Source organism: Podarcis gaigeae, assembly GCF_964106915.1.
Source record: "Podarcis gaigeae genome assembly, chromosome: 12".
In the NCBI taxonomy this organism is placed as follows: Eukaryota; Metazoa; Chordata; class Lepidosauria; order Squamata; family Lacertidae; genus Podarcis; species Podarcis gaigeae.
Window position 1 is genome coordinate 5,190,461 of NC_139688.1, and position 14,915 is coordinate 5,205,375.

A 14,915-nucleotide genomic window follows, 5' to 3' on the forward strand; every position below is an offset into this window, starting at 1 on the left:
AAAGTAAACCCGCAGATTAGACCATCTATGCTAGTCTACCACTACAAATCTATGTGAGAAGCGCTTGCGGTCCTTCTCTTGTAGCCCTTAGAACACTTGCCCGCGCCTCCGCCTCCTCCTCTCTCTGAACTGCTTTCTCTATGGTTGCCCTCGCTCTCCTCTCAAGGCTCCTCATCAATTCATAGACCATGCCAGGCTGCCCATCTCATCTGGGTCTTTCGGCGGCACAGACGCAGTACGGCCTTGTGGGAGCAGCAGTGACAGGCAGAGGGGAGGCCCCAGGCAGAGACGCCCAGTTCGGCGGCCGCGAGGAGGATGGTGGCGGAAGGGCCCAAGGCTCCCACCAGTCCCGGCAGGGAGGGGTTCCCGGGGGCCGAGGCTGGTGAGAAGAGGCCGGAGGGGGGGCAGACCGGGCAGCCAAGCAACCCAGTTGGAGCCTCCCTCCTCCCTGGCCGGCAGGGAGGGAGTGAGAGGAGCTGCTTCCTTTGAAACCCAGGAAATTTAAGGGACATCATCAATAAGGGACAGCAGCGGGACATGGCGCTGGGATAAGGGAGTGTCCCTCCAAATAAGGGACGCTTGACAGCTATGATAAACATGCAGAGAGAGAAAGTTGACTTTGATGCATTTAGCTCAGACTCGCAGATTCATTTCGCTCAATGCTGCCTACACTAATTTCAACTTTCCCGCAATTTCTGGCAGCGGGTCTTCCCATCGGATCCTGAAAACGCCAGCCAGAGTCTTGAGTCCTTCTGTGAGAAAAGCAGATGCTGTACCTCTGAGCTACTACACGTGCCTCCATGGAAAGGCTCCTTCGCCCAGCGCACCTTGCGGAACTCCCTGCCACAAGATGTGGCGACGGCCGATGACTTGGACAAGCTTAGAAGTAGGGATGAGACAAACCCTCGTGGCTTTAAAAGGACACTAGACAAATTCAAACGAGAGCAGGCACAGCAAAACAGACCAGTAACCGAACCCCGCATCTTAACCTTTGTTCATATAAAAAGTCAATTTGTTAATTTACGACCCGGAGCAGAAAATGAAAGGAAAAGACCAGCACGACCCAATTCTTTATCTCTATTTAAACCATTATTATTTATTTACCTCTTCTGCCATTGCTCTTATCTTCTGATCGGCGCAACGGAGGCACGACCACCCCGAGTATTCTTTTTAAATATATATATTTATTATTGCAGATGCTTATTCCAAGCAAATCACATCTTGTTTATTTTCCTCAATTGGCTTTATTAGTATTCTGCAAGCTACATTGGCTTCCTCTTGTACACAACAACAACAACAGAGAGAGGAATTCCCCTTCGCCCGGGCAGTTTTCGCTTTTTTCCCTCTTCTTTTTGCAGAATGAAAACAAAGATCTTGTTGTAGGGGACACAATTTGCCTAACGGAGGGACGGTAGCCAAAAAAAAGGGGGGGGGGAGGTAGAGAAGAGGGGAAGAAATATCTGGGAAACCGTTCTGCTGGTTTGGCCCTGAAACGAGAGTTTGCAGAGAAGGCCGGGAAATATTTTGTCTCCTGGATTCAGCGATCCGAGCCCTGATCTCTCAAGTGACCTCAGACAAACAGCTCAGAGCCCAGACAGACAACCTCCTTCCCTGAAGTGGCAACTCTTGAACTCGCAACGGCAGCTGCCCTGACCTCCCTGCTCCCGGTTCTGATCTCCGGAGAGGGAAGTGATTTCGGGGAGGGCAAAAACAGCCAGAAATTGCCAATGTGACAGAGAGGAGAGCAGCCCCGTCATAAACTTTTTGCCTTGGACAGTGTGCTGTAGTGGCTAGAGCAGGCTTTCTCAAACTCAGCCCTCCCCCAACTGTTTTTTTATTTTATTTTATTATTATTTTTATGGATACTGCAAGAAAAAAGAAAAAACACAAATACCAAATTACACACAGGAATAACCATAGACACATAATTTTCTTAACATGTAAGGAAACTCAGAAGGGAGGGACTAGAGGAAGTCAATTAAGAGGTTTAAAAAGGTGGGATTTTTAAAGAATTAAGTCTGTTTTTATTCTTTATTTGTTTATTGTTCCTTTTTCTTTCTTCTATATTGTTGTAATTTCCCTTTTTTCTGTTTCCGTGTGTTATTTTGCTTTGTGGTTTTTGTTATAATTGTGGAAAATTTAATAATTTTTTTAAAAAAAGAAAACAAAAAACCCCCATAATTTTCTTAACAATAAAACATAAATTGGTCTTAACACTAAAGACCCAACCTCCCGTCTATTCCATATTTCATATTACTTATTGCCAATTATTTATTGCCAATACACACTTTTATCATAATTGAACTTTTTCTTAATATATGTAACTGTTAGATAGAATGGTTTTTGGACTACAATTCCCATCATCCCTGGTCCTGGTAGCTAGGGATGATGGGAGTCGTAGTCCAACGGCATCCAGGGTCCCATGGCTGTGTTAAGAGTGTCAGACTAGGACCTAGAAGAAACCATTGTTTGAATCCCCTGCTCTCTGTCACGAAACTCACTGGGTGTTGGCCTTGAGCAAACGGCTGCCTCTCAAACCATCCTACCTTACAGGGTCGTTGTGTGGCGAAAACAGGGAGGGACAGAAACTGTAGCCGTCGCCTCAGATCATTTGAAGGAAAGGTGGGACCCAAGCTTAATAAATATTATCTGCGATTTCTGCATCGCAAGCCGGGTTGGTCTAGATGAGCCTTGGGGTTCCCAAGAATTCTAGGATTCCAATGGCTATCCAGACTCAAGACAGCAGGTGCATTTTTTGAAATGTGCCGTGATCCCAGTTTCAGCATTGCAAGAACCATGCACCGTAAGTGAGAGAACATCCTTTAAACCTCACTTTGTGTGCGACAACAGCGGCAAGAGTCTTAATAGCACAAGGATGGAAGAACGAGGAAATCCCGACTAAAGAACTATGGCAAGAAAAACTGATGGACTACGCAGAACTGGCAAAATACACATCATTCTGGACTCACAGCTGTCCATGGAGGCACAGGTCAATTCTGTATCCAGGGCAGCTGTTTACCAGCTCCATCTGGTACGCAGGGTGAGACCCTACCTGCCCGTAGACTGTCTTGCCAGAGTGGTGCATGCTCTAGTTATCTCCCGCTTGGATTACTGCAATGTGCTCTATATGGGGCTACCTTTGAAGGTGACCCGGAAACTACAACTAATCCAGAATGCAGCAGCTAGACTGGTGGCTGGGTGCAGCCACCGAGACCATATAACACCGGTCTTGAAAGACCTACACTGGCTCCCAGTACGTTTCCGAGCACAATTCAAAGTGTTGGTGCTGACCTTTAAAGCCCTAAACGGCCTCAGCCCAGTATACCTGAAGGAGCGTCTCCACCCCCATCATTCTGCCCGGACACTGAGGTCCAACGCCGAGGGCCTTCTGGTGGTTCCCTCGCTGCGAGAAGTGAGGTTACAGGGAACCAGGCAGAGGGCCTTCTCTGTGGTGGCGCCTGCCCTGTGGAACGCCCTCCCATCAGATGTCAAAGCGATAAACAACTACCTAACATTCAGAAGACATCTGAAGGCAGCCCAGTTCAGGGAAGTTTTTAATGAATGACATATTAGCGTATTTTTGGTCTCTGTGGAAGCCGTCCAGAGTGGCTGGGGAAACCCAGCCAGATGGGCGGGGTACAAATAATTTATTATTATTATTATTATTATTATTATTATTATTATTAACTACGGGACAAGGATAACTGTGACTTTAAAGATGAATGGGAACCTTTTACAAAGTACTTAAAGAAGCAACAAAATGAACTGGACTCCTCGGCAGGTTTTGAATAAACACTCGCAAACTTTTTTATTGACAATAGTCAGTTAGGTAAATTAAGGATCCATACAATTTTGTAACATGCAGAGAGTAATATTTGTTGATAAACCAGAGAGAGGTGCTGAGGGAAGTCTGGAGGGGGGAGGGGGGTTATTTTATGGGGGGGGGATTAAGGATGATATGTTTTTTGATAAAATGTCTTGCTGAAATTCCTAATACAAATATTTTAAAAGTAAATAAATAAACCTCACAACGCTTTTTTGAGGGTTTGAAAATGCCCGGCACACGTTTGGTTTGTGTCTCTGCTGCTACCCAGGAAAGCAATCAGCGCTATTCTCCACAATGCAGCAGGGGGGGTACCCGGATTTGAACCCGCGACCTTCTGAACGCAATACGTGCCCCCTTACAAGGGAGCTGCCCTAGATCTGTGACTTGCGACTGGAAATTCCCCAGCTCATTGCTCCACTAGTCCAACGAGGGGCTTGGCAAATCCAGCCCTAATTCATTCAGGTCATTGTCGCCTGAGGAGATTGGAAAACAGAAAGGATCTCTTTCGGCAAACAAGGCTAAAAATAAAAGTCGGCGCTGCTTTTTGGTCTCAACACCCACGGTTCTCCCCCCTCCCCATCTAAACTCCACAACAGCCCTGTGAGGTAGGTTCATAGCTGTCCACTTTTCCCTTTTCTTGCGAGGAATCCAATTCAGAATAAGGGAATTTCCCTTAAAAAAAGGGAAACGTTGACAGCCATGGGTAGGTTCGGCTGCGAGGCGGTGAGGGGCGCCCACAGTCACATCTAGTGAGCTCCATGTGCCGAGCGAGATTCGAACTCGGGTCTTCCAAGTCGGACGCTCACTACACTGCCTCCACCGGACATTCCACAAGTATTTAACCCGAGATAACTGAAGGGGGGAAATTAAGGCACACTTAAATGTGATTTAAGCGTTCTGTTATGTAGAGGTGTCGCCTGGAATACTGTATTTGCAAACATTTAAAAGACAACAGCAGGTCCTTCCTTTTCTTAGAATCACAAAATTTGAGTTCTTAGGGACACCGAGGGCCATCTATTCCAACCCCCTGAAATGCAGGAATCTTTTGCCCAAAGCAGGATTCGAACCCACAACCCTGAGATGCAGAGTCTCAGACTCTTATCGCCTGTACTGAAAACTGTTGAGGAATAAATTCTAACAACCCAAATCACTGCCTGTGATCTCCCGATTCACACACTCGGAGGGGACAATCACCTGTGAAAACATTAATTACGATTTTGAAACTGTCAAGCTTCCTAATTACTGGGTGGGGTTCAATGTTCGCCCTACTCAAAATAAACTCGTTTATTTTGTGAATGGACACGGAAAACTTGGGCCCATCCATTTCCAAGGGGTCTACCCTAAGTAAAGCTTGGTTTGATGCAATTCCTTGTGTGGTACCCAGCGAAAAAGTTCCATTCACACAGTTCCATTCTTCTCTTCATGTGAACCCCTAAATCTATTCTAGGGTTCACCCAGTCCTTCAGAGCAGATTTTGGAAGGGGTGTACAGTGGTACCTCGGGTTAAGTACTTAATTCGTTCCGGAGGTCTGTTCTTAACCTGAAACTGTTCTTAACCTGAAGCACCACTTTAGCTAATGGGGCCTCCTGCTGCTGCCGGAGCACGATTTCTGTTCTCATTGTGAAGCAAAGTTCTTCACCTGAAGCACTATTTCTGGGTTAGCGGAGTCTGTAACCTGAAACGTCTGTAACCTGAAGCGTATGTAACCCAAGGTACCACTGTATAAGGAGTAGCTAGGTGGGGGAGAAAGTTAAATGGGTTGATGGTTCAAAACATCTCAGAGCACCAGCTTGGCGAAACCTGCAGTAAATTATCAACCCCTGCAGGGAAAGGTCGCAACGTGGAGTGTTTCACATTCCTGGTCCCCGCCAGCCACTCCCTTTCCTAAGGCACTCCATTCCATTGCCCTCTCTCCAGCTTCCCAGCTGACTCCCCCTCTTCATTCCACGGTCACTGAAAATGTACAAGCTACATATACACCCTATATTAAAAGCACACAGCTTCCTGCAAATAATGCTCAGAAATGAAGTTTGTCAAGGGTGCCGGGAGTTGTAGCACTGCGGGAGGTAAACTACAGCTCCTGGAGTTTTCTGAGAGAAGCCACATGCATTAAATGTGCTGTAAACATACAGCGAATGTGACAGCTATGCATATGCCGTACATTTAAAGCACAAGGCTTCCCCCTCCCCAAAGAACCTTGGAAATTATAGTTTGGTAAGTGTGCTAGGTTCAGCAACAGGGAAACCACACAGCTTCTAGGATCTTTAGGGTGCTTTAAAGGTGTGTTAAATATGCTACCTGCTCATGAGGTTTGCTTGAGGCTAATGGATTGAGGTTGAATCCTGACAAGACAGAAGTATTGTTTTGGGGGGACAGGGGGCGAGCTGGTGTGGAGGACTCCCTGGTCCTGAATGGGGTAACTGTGCCCCTGAAGGACCAGGTGCGCAGCCTGGGAGTCATTCTGGACTCACAGCTGTCCATGGAGGCGCAGGTCAATTCTGTGTCCAGGGCAGCTGTTTATCAGCTCCATCTGGTACACAGGATGAGACCCTACCTGCCCGTGGACTGTCTCACCAGAGCGGTGCATGCTCTAAGTATCTCCTGCTTGGACTACTGCCATGCACTCTATGTGGGGCTACTTTTGAAGGTGACCCGGAAACTACAACTAACCCAGAATGCGGCAGCTAGACTGGGGACTGGGAGCGGCCGCCGAGACCATATAACGCCGGTTTTGAAAGACCTACACTGGCTCCCAGTACGTTTCCGAGCACAATTCAAAGTGTTGGTCTGACCTTTGAAGCCCTAAATGGCCTCAGTCAAGTAGACCTGAAGGAGCGTCTCCACCCCCATCGTTCTACCCGGACACTGAGGTCCAGCTCTGAGGGCCTTCTGGCGGTTCCCTCCCTGCGAGAAGTGAGGTTACAGAGAACCAGGCAGAGGGCCTTCTCCGTGGTGGCACCTGCCCTGTGGAACACCCTCCCACCAGATGTCAAAGAGAAAAATAACTACCAAACTTTTAGAAGACATCTGAAGGCAGCCCTCTTTAGGGATGCTTTTAATGTTTAATAGGTTATTGTATTTTAGTGTTCTGTTGGAAGCCGCCCAGAGTGGCTGGGGAAACCCACCCAGATGGGCGGGGTATAAATAAATTTAGTATTAACTATTATTATTATTATTATTATTATTAATAATAATAATAGTGTTGGAAGCCGCCCAGAGTGGCTGGAGAAACCCAGCCAGATGGGTGGGGTATAAATAAATTATTATTATTATTATTGAGCAGAATCGGCAAGAGCAGGATATGCTTTTCCAATTAAATAATAATTTCTTAATTTGCGACCTGCACACATCAACGTGCAAGGGACCCCTCCCTGCCCCTCGGGAGGAGAGATGCTTTGCCGGCTGACACACACAAGAAGCAGGATTTCCGAGGGAGGGGAGGCCTTTGCTCCGAGCCGCCTCCCATGCAAACTTCTCCAGGCTATTGTGTCTTTAATTTATTTATTTAAGAGCAGAAACAAACAAAAAACCCAGCCGAAGGATCCGGACAACACACACACACACACACACACACACACACACACACACACGTGTCTCTGGAGTGAGCACATGCAAACATTCCTGAGGCGGCCGCCCCCCCCCCCACACTCTTTTTTTAAATGGAGAAAAGAAAAAGCAGACCTGGAACAAAAGCCCGTCCAAAAAAAGCAGCCAAAAACCACACACATACACACAGCAAAGGGACCCAGGAAGTAGACTAGCTATTCGACTCTCCTACGCCACAATTCCCTAAGGGCCTGCTTCAGGTTTGGGTTATTTTTTGGGGGGGTGTTAATTGGGAAGGAGGGAAATGGGGGAAGGAACTCGCAAAATGATCCCTTGTCTCTCCTTGCCCTTGCGAAAGGAACAATGGTTTTTGCACAGAGTGAATCGCCGAGATTCCGTCCCCAAGGAAAGTGGGGGGGGGGTGACCTGACGGCCATCCAATCCAAGCCATTACACACACACACACACCCCCGCGCGCATCGCACACTTGCTCCGCGATTCCCCAAGTCCACCACACACAGGTCACAATAGAAAGCGCACCTTCCTGCTCTCAGACTGGAACCCGCAGGGGGTTGCAAAAATTTGCAATTCTATTTTGCATCAGACAGCGAAGGGGAGGGATAGGCAAAGGAGAGCCCGGCGCCTGGTGTTTTCTCTCCCCCCCCCCCCAGCAAATGCTCCCCTTTAGGGATTTTTTTCTGGCAGCTACAAATACCCACCCCCACCCCAAAATAGGAACCCACCGCCCAAGACGGGGGAAGCAAAGGAATTAAGATTTCTTTGGTGCTTTAAAGGAATTGCGCCGGGAGAATTGGCGAGGCGGAATAGAAAGCGCAGGAATTTCAGGTAATTGTCGGAGAGTTGGGGGAGTACCCCATGAAACTGCATGGAGATGGATGGGATTATATTGTCTGCAAATTAAAGGTTCGCTCAGCGTTTCCCTTTGAAAAAAATAAATCGCCTCTTCCAGGCATGGAGATGTCCCAGGAGAATGAAAGAAACTGGGGGGTTAGCAGGTGCAAAGGGGGGTGGGGGTGGGTCCAAAGTCACCCACACCAGGAAGTTTTTTTGGGGGGGCATCAGCAGGGGGTCAGGAAATGGACATTGTCCCCTCCAATAAACTTAAGGCAGAAAGTCCTAGGTTTGTACCTTCCCAAGAGTAGGCCTACTGAAGTTAAAGGGACATGGTGACTAACTTCGTAAGGCTTAAGAGGAGTCATGGATCCTGAACCGCAACACTAAGGTGAACTTTCCAAGGAGCATATAATATTGGGGGTGGGGGACAGGTGGAACAAAGAAAGGGGTGACAGGTGGAACAAGCTAATAAACATTATGGACTGCAGGAAACCCAAGTAGTGTGCAGGAGACTTTGAGCGGGACTTGGAAGTGCTATAGGAGGTACCGGGTTCAAATTCTGAGCATCTCCAAGCCAGAGGATTGGTGGTGGTGTTTTTTTTTAAACCGCAGGTAACAGGTGTTGTGGTCTGACTTCAGTGTTTTGAAAGGGGGGGTAGAGAAAGAGAAAGATGTTCGCTCCAAGGAAGGCATGGTGTTGGGAGCTTGCCAAGACAAAAATAAAATTTGGAGCCGATTTGTGGGGTGCCGCAGGAGGCTCCCCCAAAAGGTGCAAAGGAGAAGCAAAGGTCGGTGGGGAGCAAACTGGTGGAGTGGGGAGGAAGGAACGGAAGATTCCCTTCTCTGCAGACCCGCTGGAACCCGCTAACAAAAAGAAAGGGCAGGTTAATCGAGGGTGAAAGAGAGTCCTCGATTTACCTGGACAGGTGCGAGGCGGCAAACAACTTAAGAGCAAGCAGGTAACCTCTCCCTCCCCCCCACCCCACCCCCCGGGTATTTTCCAAAAGAAAAAGGCAACCGGTACCCCCAAGAGATGGGAAGGAAATAAACAATAGGGGTGCACAACACACGCACCCCAAATAAACGCAAAACAAGGAACAAAAGGATTAAATTCGGAGGAGAGGCAGGGTTTCTGGGGAGGTGTAACAACAGACGTGGGGGGGGTCAGGTACCCCCCAAACCAGAGGTCCTTTTTATTCCCGAGGAGTCGGCGCAGGTGTTTCCAAAGGCGAAGGAAAGAGACCCCCTAAAAAAGAGGGGCGCAGCCTCCCCCCCCCAAAATAGGGGCGCAAGCGCGCGCGCAAAGGGGAAGCGCCTACCTTGGCAAAATAGAGCATCCATAGCTCGTAGAGGCGCTCCTTGGAAGCCATGGCGCGGGGCGGCTGCGCCTCCCGTCCCTCCGTTCCCGGCTCACGCGGCGGCCAGATCCATGGCGCGGCGGCGCGGCGCCTTTTCCCCTGGGCGGGCGCAAGGGCAACTTTACGCGCGGCGGCGCGCAGCTGCCTTTCACTCCAAGCGGCGCGCAAAGCTCCCCCGGGCGCTGCACTCGGCTCCCTCCGCCATGCTGGTGGCGACGGCCGCTGCCAGCCCTCGGGCTCCGGCTCCGGCTCCGGCTCCTCCTCCTCTCCCAGCACCTGATTCGCGGCCCGGCCCCGGCCCCGAGGGAGGAGAGACGCCGCCGCCTCGCCGACAACGCCGCCACCGCCGCCGCTGCTCCTCCAGGTGTGCGCCACGGCGCGCAGCCTCGCCTGGGGGCGCACGGACTCCTCGCCTTTGGGGTGGGGTGGGGGCCCCGATTCGGCGAGCCGCTTTACTTCAGAGTAGTCCTGTGGCCGCTAGCTGAGGAAGCGGGGAAACGCCTCCCCGTTTGGGGCCTGATCCTGTGCTTCACGCAGGGAGGACTGCCTCGCTTTACTCACGAGGAGTCCCCGCGGCCTGCGGCGTTGCTTGCAGTTAGGACTCAAATGCCCGTTTCCCCCCGCCCGGTCTTCTTTTACGGCGAGTTCAAAGGAGGGGCTTTACTCCCGAGTAGGTTCAAGGATTGTTGCTATTTATTAAATTAAATTAGCCTCTCGAGCTCCTGGGATCGCAGAACCAACGACCGCCACTTTTTCTTCTTCTTTTCCTTGCAGCCGCTCAAGGCTTTGCCTTCTGCCGGACAGGTCTTACTCGGGAGTAAGGCCCGCTGAGCTGCATGGAACTTACTCCCGGGTAAGTGCGTTTTGGCTTTTTTTAAAAAAGTTGGCTTTTATTTATTGAATTGAATTTCTACACCGCCCTTCATCCGAGGGTCACAAGGCGGTTTACAATAGGAAAACACAAGAAACACGTAACTTTCTGGCGGGAGGGGTTTCTCACGTTAGTGGCGATGCGGGTCTAGACTTGGAAACAAAACCTCTACGCGCACAAGTAGTAATAGGACACCTCCGTCCCGCTGAGCAAGTGTGCAAGTTGCGACCCCTCTCGCGCAGACTCGGGGCCGGATCCTTCCTTAAACAGGAGTAAACCCGTTGCAGGATAACAAGACTGTCCGGCAATCTTTAGCTGAGATTTCTGCATTGCAGGGGGTTAGACTAGATGACCCCGGGAGTCCCAAGTAGGACGTGACCCTCTCTAGGGGTGCAGTATAGTTGGAAAACAGCCCAATTGCAGTTACAGCTAAGACAGACCAAAACTCCTAAGTGTGAGTGTGGTCAGGATCAGTCCAGTGTGCCCTTGTAATACTAGGAATATACAAAAATACCAGCTTTTTCTTCTTTTTTAAAGTAATTTTTATCCGTTTTCCATTTAATAATATACAATCATATCACTGTTATCCACTTTACCTCTCTGGCTCTTTAGAGCCCATCCACTTCCTTCCTTCCCTCCTGCCTCACAGCTTTCAAAACCAACCTTTATATCGTTGCATTTTAGATACGTTTCCCAATTCTAGATTCACTCATTGCAAAAAGGCATTAAAATTTAGCTTAAAATAAAAAGGGAGAGAGCTTTTCGTTACGAGTCTTCAGGCAACCCTGCTAGTGATGCTCATTGCTTGCAGTAATCTTTCAAATATTGTATAAATTTACTCCAGTCCTTTTGGAATACTTTATCACGATGGTTTTGGATTTTTCCCATCAGCTTCATGAGTTCTGCAAAATCCATAATTTTCATCTGCTACTCCACTTTCGTTGGTACTTCTTGCTGTTTCCATTTTGGGGCTAAAAGGATTCTTGCCGCTGTTGTAAAATACATGAACAGTCTTATTTTTTTTGGTGTGTCTTCACCTACTATTCCCAGTAAAAAGGCTTCTGGTTTTTGAACCTTTTCTTTAACTCGTTATATATCATTTCCCAGAAAGCCTTTACCCCTTTACAGGTCCACAGCATATGGTAAAATATACCTTCCTTTTCTTTGCATTTCCAACACTTGCTAGCTCTGGTCTTACACATTTTAGCAAGTTTAGATGGTGTTAAATACCATCTGTACATCATTTTCATCACATTTTCGCTAAGTGCATTGCATGCAGTAAAGTTAATACAGTGGTACCTCGGGTTACAGACACTTCAGGTTACAGACTCCGCTAACCCAGAAATAGTACCTCAGGTTAAGAACTTTATTTCAGGGTGAGAACAGAAATTGCACGGCGGCAGCGGGAGGCCCCATTAGCTAAAGTGGTGCTTCAGGTTAAGAACAGTTTCAGGTTAAGAATGGACCTCCGGAACGAATTAAGTACTTAACTCGGGGTACCACTGTACCTTCATTCCACAGTCTTTCCAAAGATTCTATCCAGCTATTAGCTTTCAAGAAATCGCATTCTTTGCCTTTTTATAGTAGAAGCAAGTGAAAGTACCGTATTTTTCGCCCTATAGGAGGCACTTTTTCCCCTCCAAAAATGAAGGGGAAATGCGTGTGCGTCCTATGGGGCGAATGCAGGCTTTCGCTGAAGCCTGAAGAGCGAGAGGGGTCGGTGCGCACCGACCCCTCTCGCTCTCCAGGCTTCAGGAGAGCCGCAGCGCCAGTCCCACAAGGTCGGGGGACAGCGGGGAGGCGGAACGCCGCCATCCCGCTGTCTCCCGATGTGGTTTGGAGGCTGACGGCGGGGAGACGCGTGCTTCTCCCGGCCGCCAGCCCCGCAAGCTCCGGGGACAGCGGGGAGGCGCAGCGCATCCTCCCGCTGTCCCCGGACCAGATCTGCAGGCTGGCAGCGGGGAGAAGAGCGCTTCTCCCCGCTGCTGGCCCCACAAGCGCCTGGGGGGGGGAATAATTTTTTTCCTTTATTTCCCCGCCCAAAAAACTTGGTGCGTCCTATGGGCCGGTGCGTCCTATGGGGCGAAAAATACGGTAATTCCTTTCAGCCTACCAAACCTATTGAGTATATTTAGGATTGTGGTGTGTGATGTTTGGGTTAACTTAAGGACAGATGCCTTATACCATGGGTAGGCAAACTAAGGCCCGGATCCGGGCCCAATCGCCTTCTCAATCCGGCCCGCGGACGGTCCAGGAATCAGCGTGTTTTTACATGAGTAGAATGTGTCCTTTTATTTAAAATGCATCTCTGGGTTATTTGTGGGGCCTGCCTGGTGTTTTTACATGAGTAGAATGTGTGCTTTTATGTAAAATGCATCTCTGGGTTATTTGTGGGGCATAGGAATTCGTTCATCCCCCCCCCCCCCAAAAAAAAAATATATACTCCGGCCCAACACAAGGACTGAGGGACAGTGGACCAGCCCCCTGCTGAAAAAGTTTACTGACCCCTGCTTTATATACTGTATTCTTAACTCTAACTTCCTCCAACATCACTTAGCTCAGCTGAGTTCCAGGAAGCTATTTGGCCTATTAAGACCTATTGAGGCCAACAGGACTTTCAAGTAATTCTGCATAGGATTCCAGCCTTTGCTAAGGGTTTGGCATCAACCTGTTGTTGGTTTTTTTAATTGGTGGTTTTTGGTTTTCTGTTTTATAAAATCAAAGAACTATAAGCAGAAATCAAACAAAGCATTAGCCAGTGTTCAATACTTAAAACGTTAAAATAATGAATAATAGGTTAATTAATTGGTTAAAGGGAAATGTTTTTAATTGTGTAACACCACCGACCACCTTAACTTGTACTGCAATCTGTTCAAAGTTACTCAAAAGTAAGTCCGTGTTTAATGGGGCTTACTCACAGGTAACCCACCTTTCAAAGTGGCTGGAAACTCATAAGTAGTATAAAAATAGGCAAGGAAGCAAAGTTTCTATGGAAGCCTCTTGATTTCTGGTTTAACTGATTCAGCCCTTATCAGTTCCACACCCTGTCAGAAATCCTTGGTGGAATCTGCAAAATATTTTTACCCTTTTGATGCATTTATAACCAAGCAAGGACTAAAGGATTAAAGGTGAATGTAAGACTAAATCATTTTTATCAGTGCTTTTATACTGCATTCCCAATCATATTCCCAGGAGTGGTTTGCAAGATTTTATTATTATTATTATTTTAAATAATTTTTGTTTGAGTTTACAAGTGTAATAACAATACCAAATAAATATCAACATTTAGAGATTTCTCTGAATCTCTAGACTTCCCGCCATCCCCTCCTTGGGTTTTATTGTCAACATTTTCAGGTGCATATTATTTCATAATCCATATTTTAAATCTGTCCATATTGTCCATAGTATTTGTTACATTACAAGTGTTATTAAAATCCTGCTAATGTTTTCATCCGCTTACAGTGGTCTCCTAAATAAATTGTAATTTCCCCCCATTTTTTCTTAAAGTTCTTGTCTTCTTGGTTCCTGAGCTTTCCGGTCAGTTTTGCCATTTTGGCATAGTCCAACAGCTTGGTTTGTCATTTCTAGGAACTTTATCTTCTTTCCATCTCTGGGCTAGTAGCATCCGCACAGCTGTTGTTGCATACATAAAAAGTTTTTTCTGATCCTTTGGAATATCGGTACCTACAATTCCTAATAAAAATGCTTCTGGTTTTTTAATAAAATATATTTTAAACTTTTTTTTCCATTTCATTATATATCATTTCCCAGAATGCTTTTATGACTTTACACGACCACCACATATGATAAAAGGTACCTTCTTTTTCTTTACATTTCCAGCACGTATTTGGACTTGACTCATACATTTTTGCTAACTTAAAGGTAAAGGTAAAGGGACCCCTGACCATTAGGTCTAGTCATGGCCGACACTGGGGTTGCGACGCTCATCTCGCTTTATTGGCCGAGGGAGCTGGCGTATAGCTTCCAGGTCATGTGGCCAGCATGACTAAGCCGCTTCTGGCAAACCAGAGCAGCGCACAGAAATGCCGTTTACCTTCCCACCGGAGTGGTACCTATTTACCTACTTGCACTCTGACATGCTTTTGAACTGCTAGGTTGTCAGGAGCAGGGACCGAGCAACGGGAGCTCACCCCGGCGCGGGGATTCGAACCGCTGACCTTCTGATCGGTGAGTCCTAGGCTCTGTGGTTTAACCCACAACGCCACCCGCTGTGTATATTGGGAACACCCATTGAAAAAGCCTGCAGACACCCTCTAAACCAGTGATGGCCAAACTTGGCCCTCCACCTGTTTTGGGACTACAATTCCCATCATCCCTGACCACTGGTCCTGTTAGCTAGCGATGATGGGGGTTGTATTCCCAAAATAACTGCTGGGCCAAGTTTGGCCATCACTGCTCTAAACCATGGGTAGGCAAACTAAGGCCCTCAATCACCTT

The 14,915-nt window shown here is 47.8% G+C and overlaps 1 protein-coding gene across 1 annotated transcript in view; it reads right to left on the reverse strand.

The window, feature by feature from the left end:
• NBEAL2 (neurobeachin like 2) overlaps positions 1–12,890 on the reverse strand; it is a 216,620-nt gene extending 203,730 nt beyond the window's left edge. The window contains exons 1-2 of the mRNA XM_083703871.1: positions 12,551–12,890; positions 9,548–12,073 (exon numbers count right to left, since the gene is read on the reverse strand). Coding sequence (XP_083559997.1) covers positions 9,548–9,598 — 51 coding nt within the window. The 5' untranslated portion in view covers positions 9,599–12,073; positions 12,551–12,890. The remainder of the gene's footprint in view (positions 1–9,547; positions 12,074–12,550) is intronic.
• Positions 12,891–14,915: the final 2,025 nt, after the last annotated feature.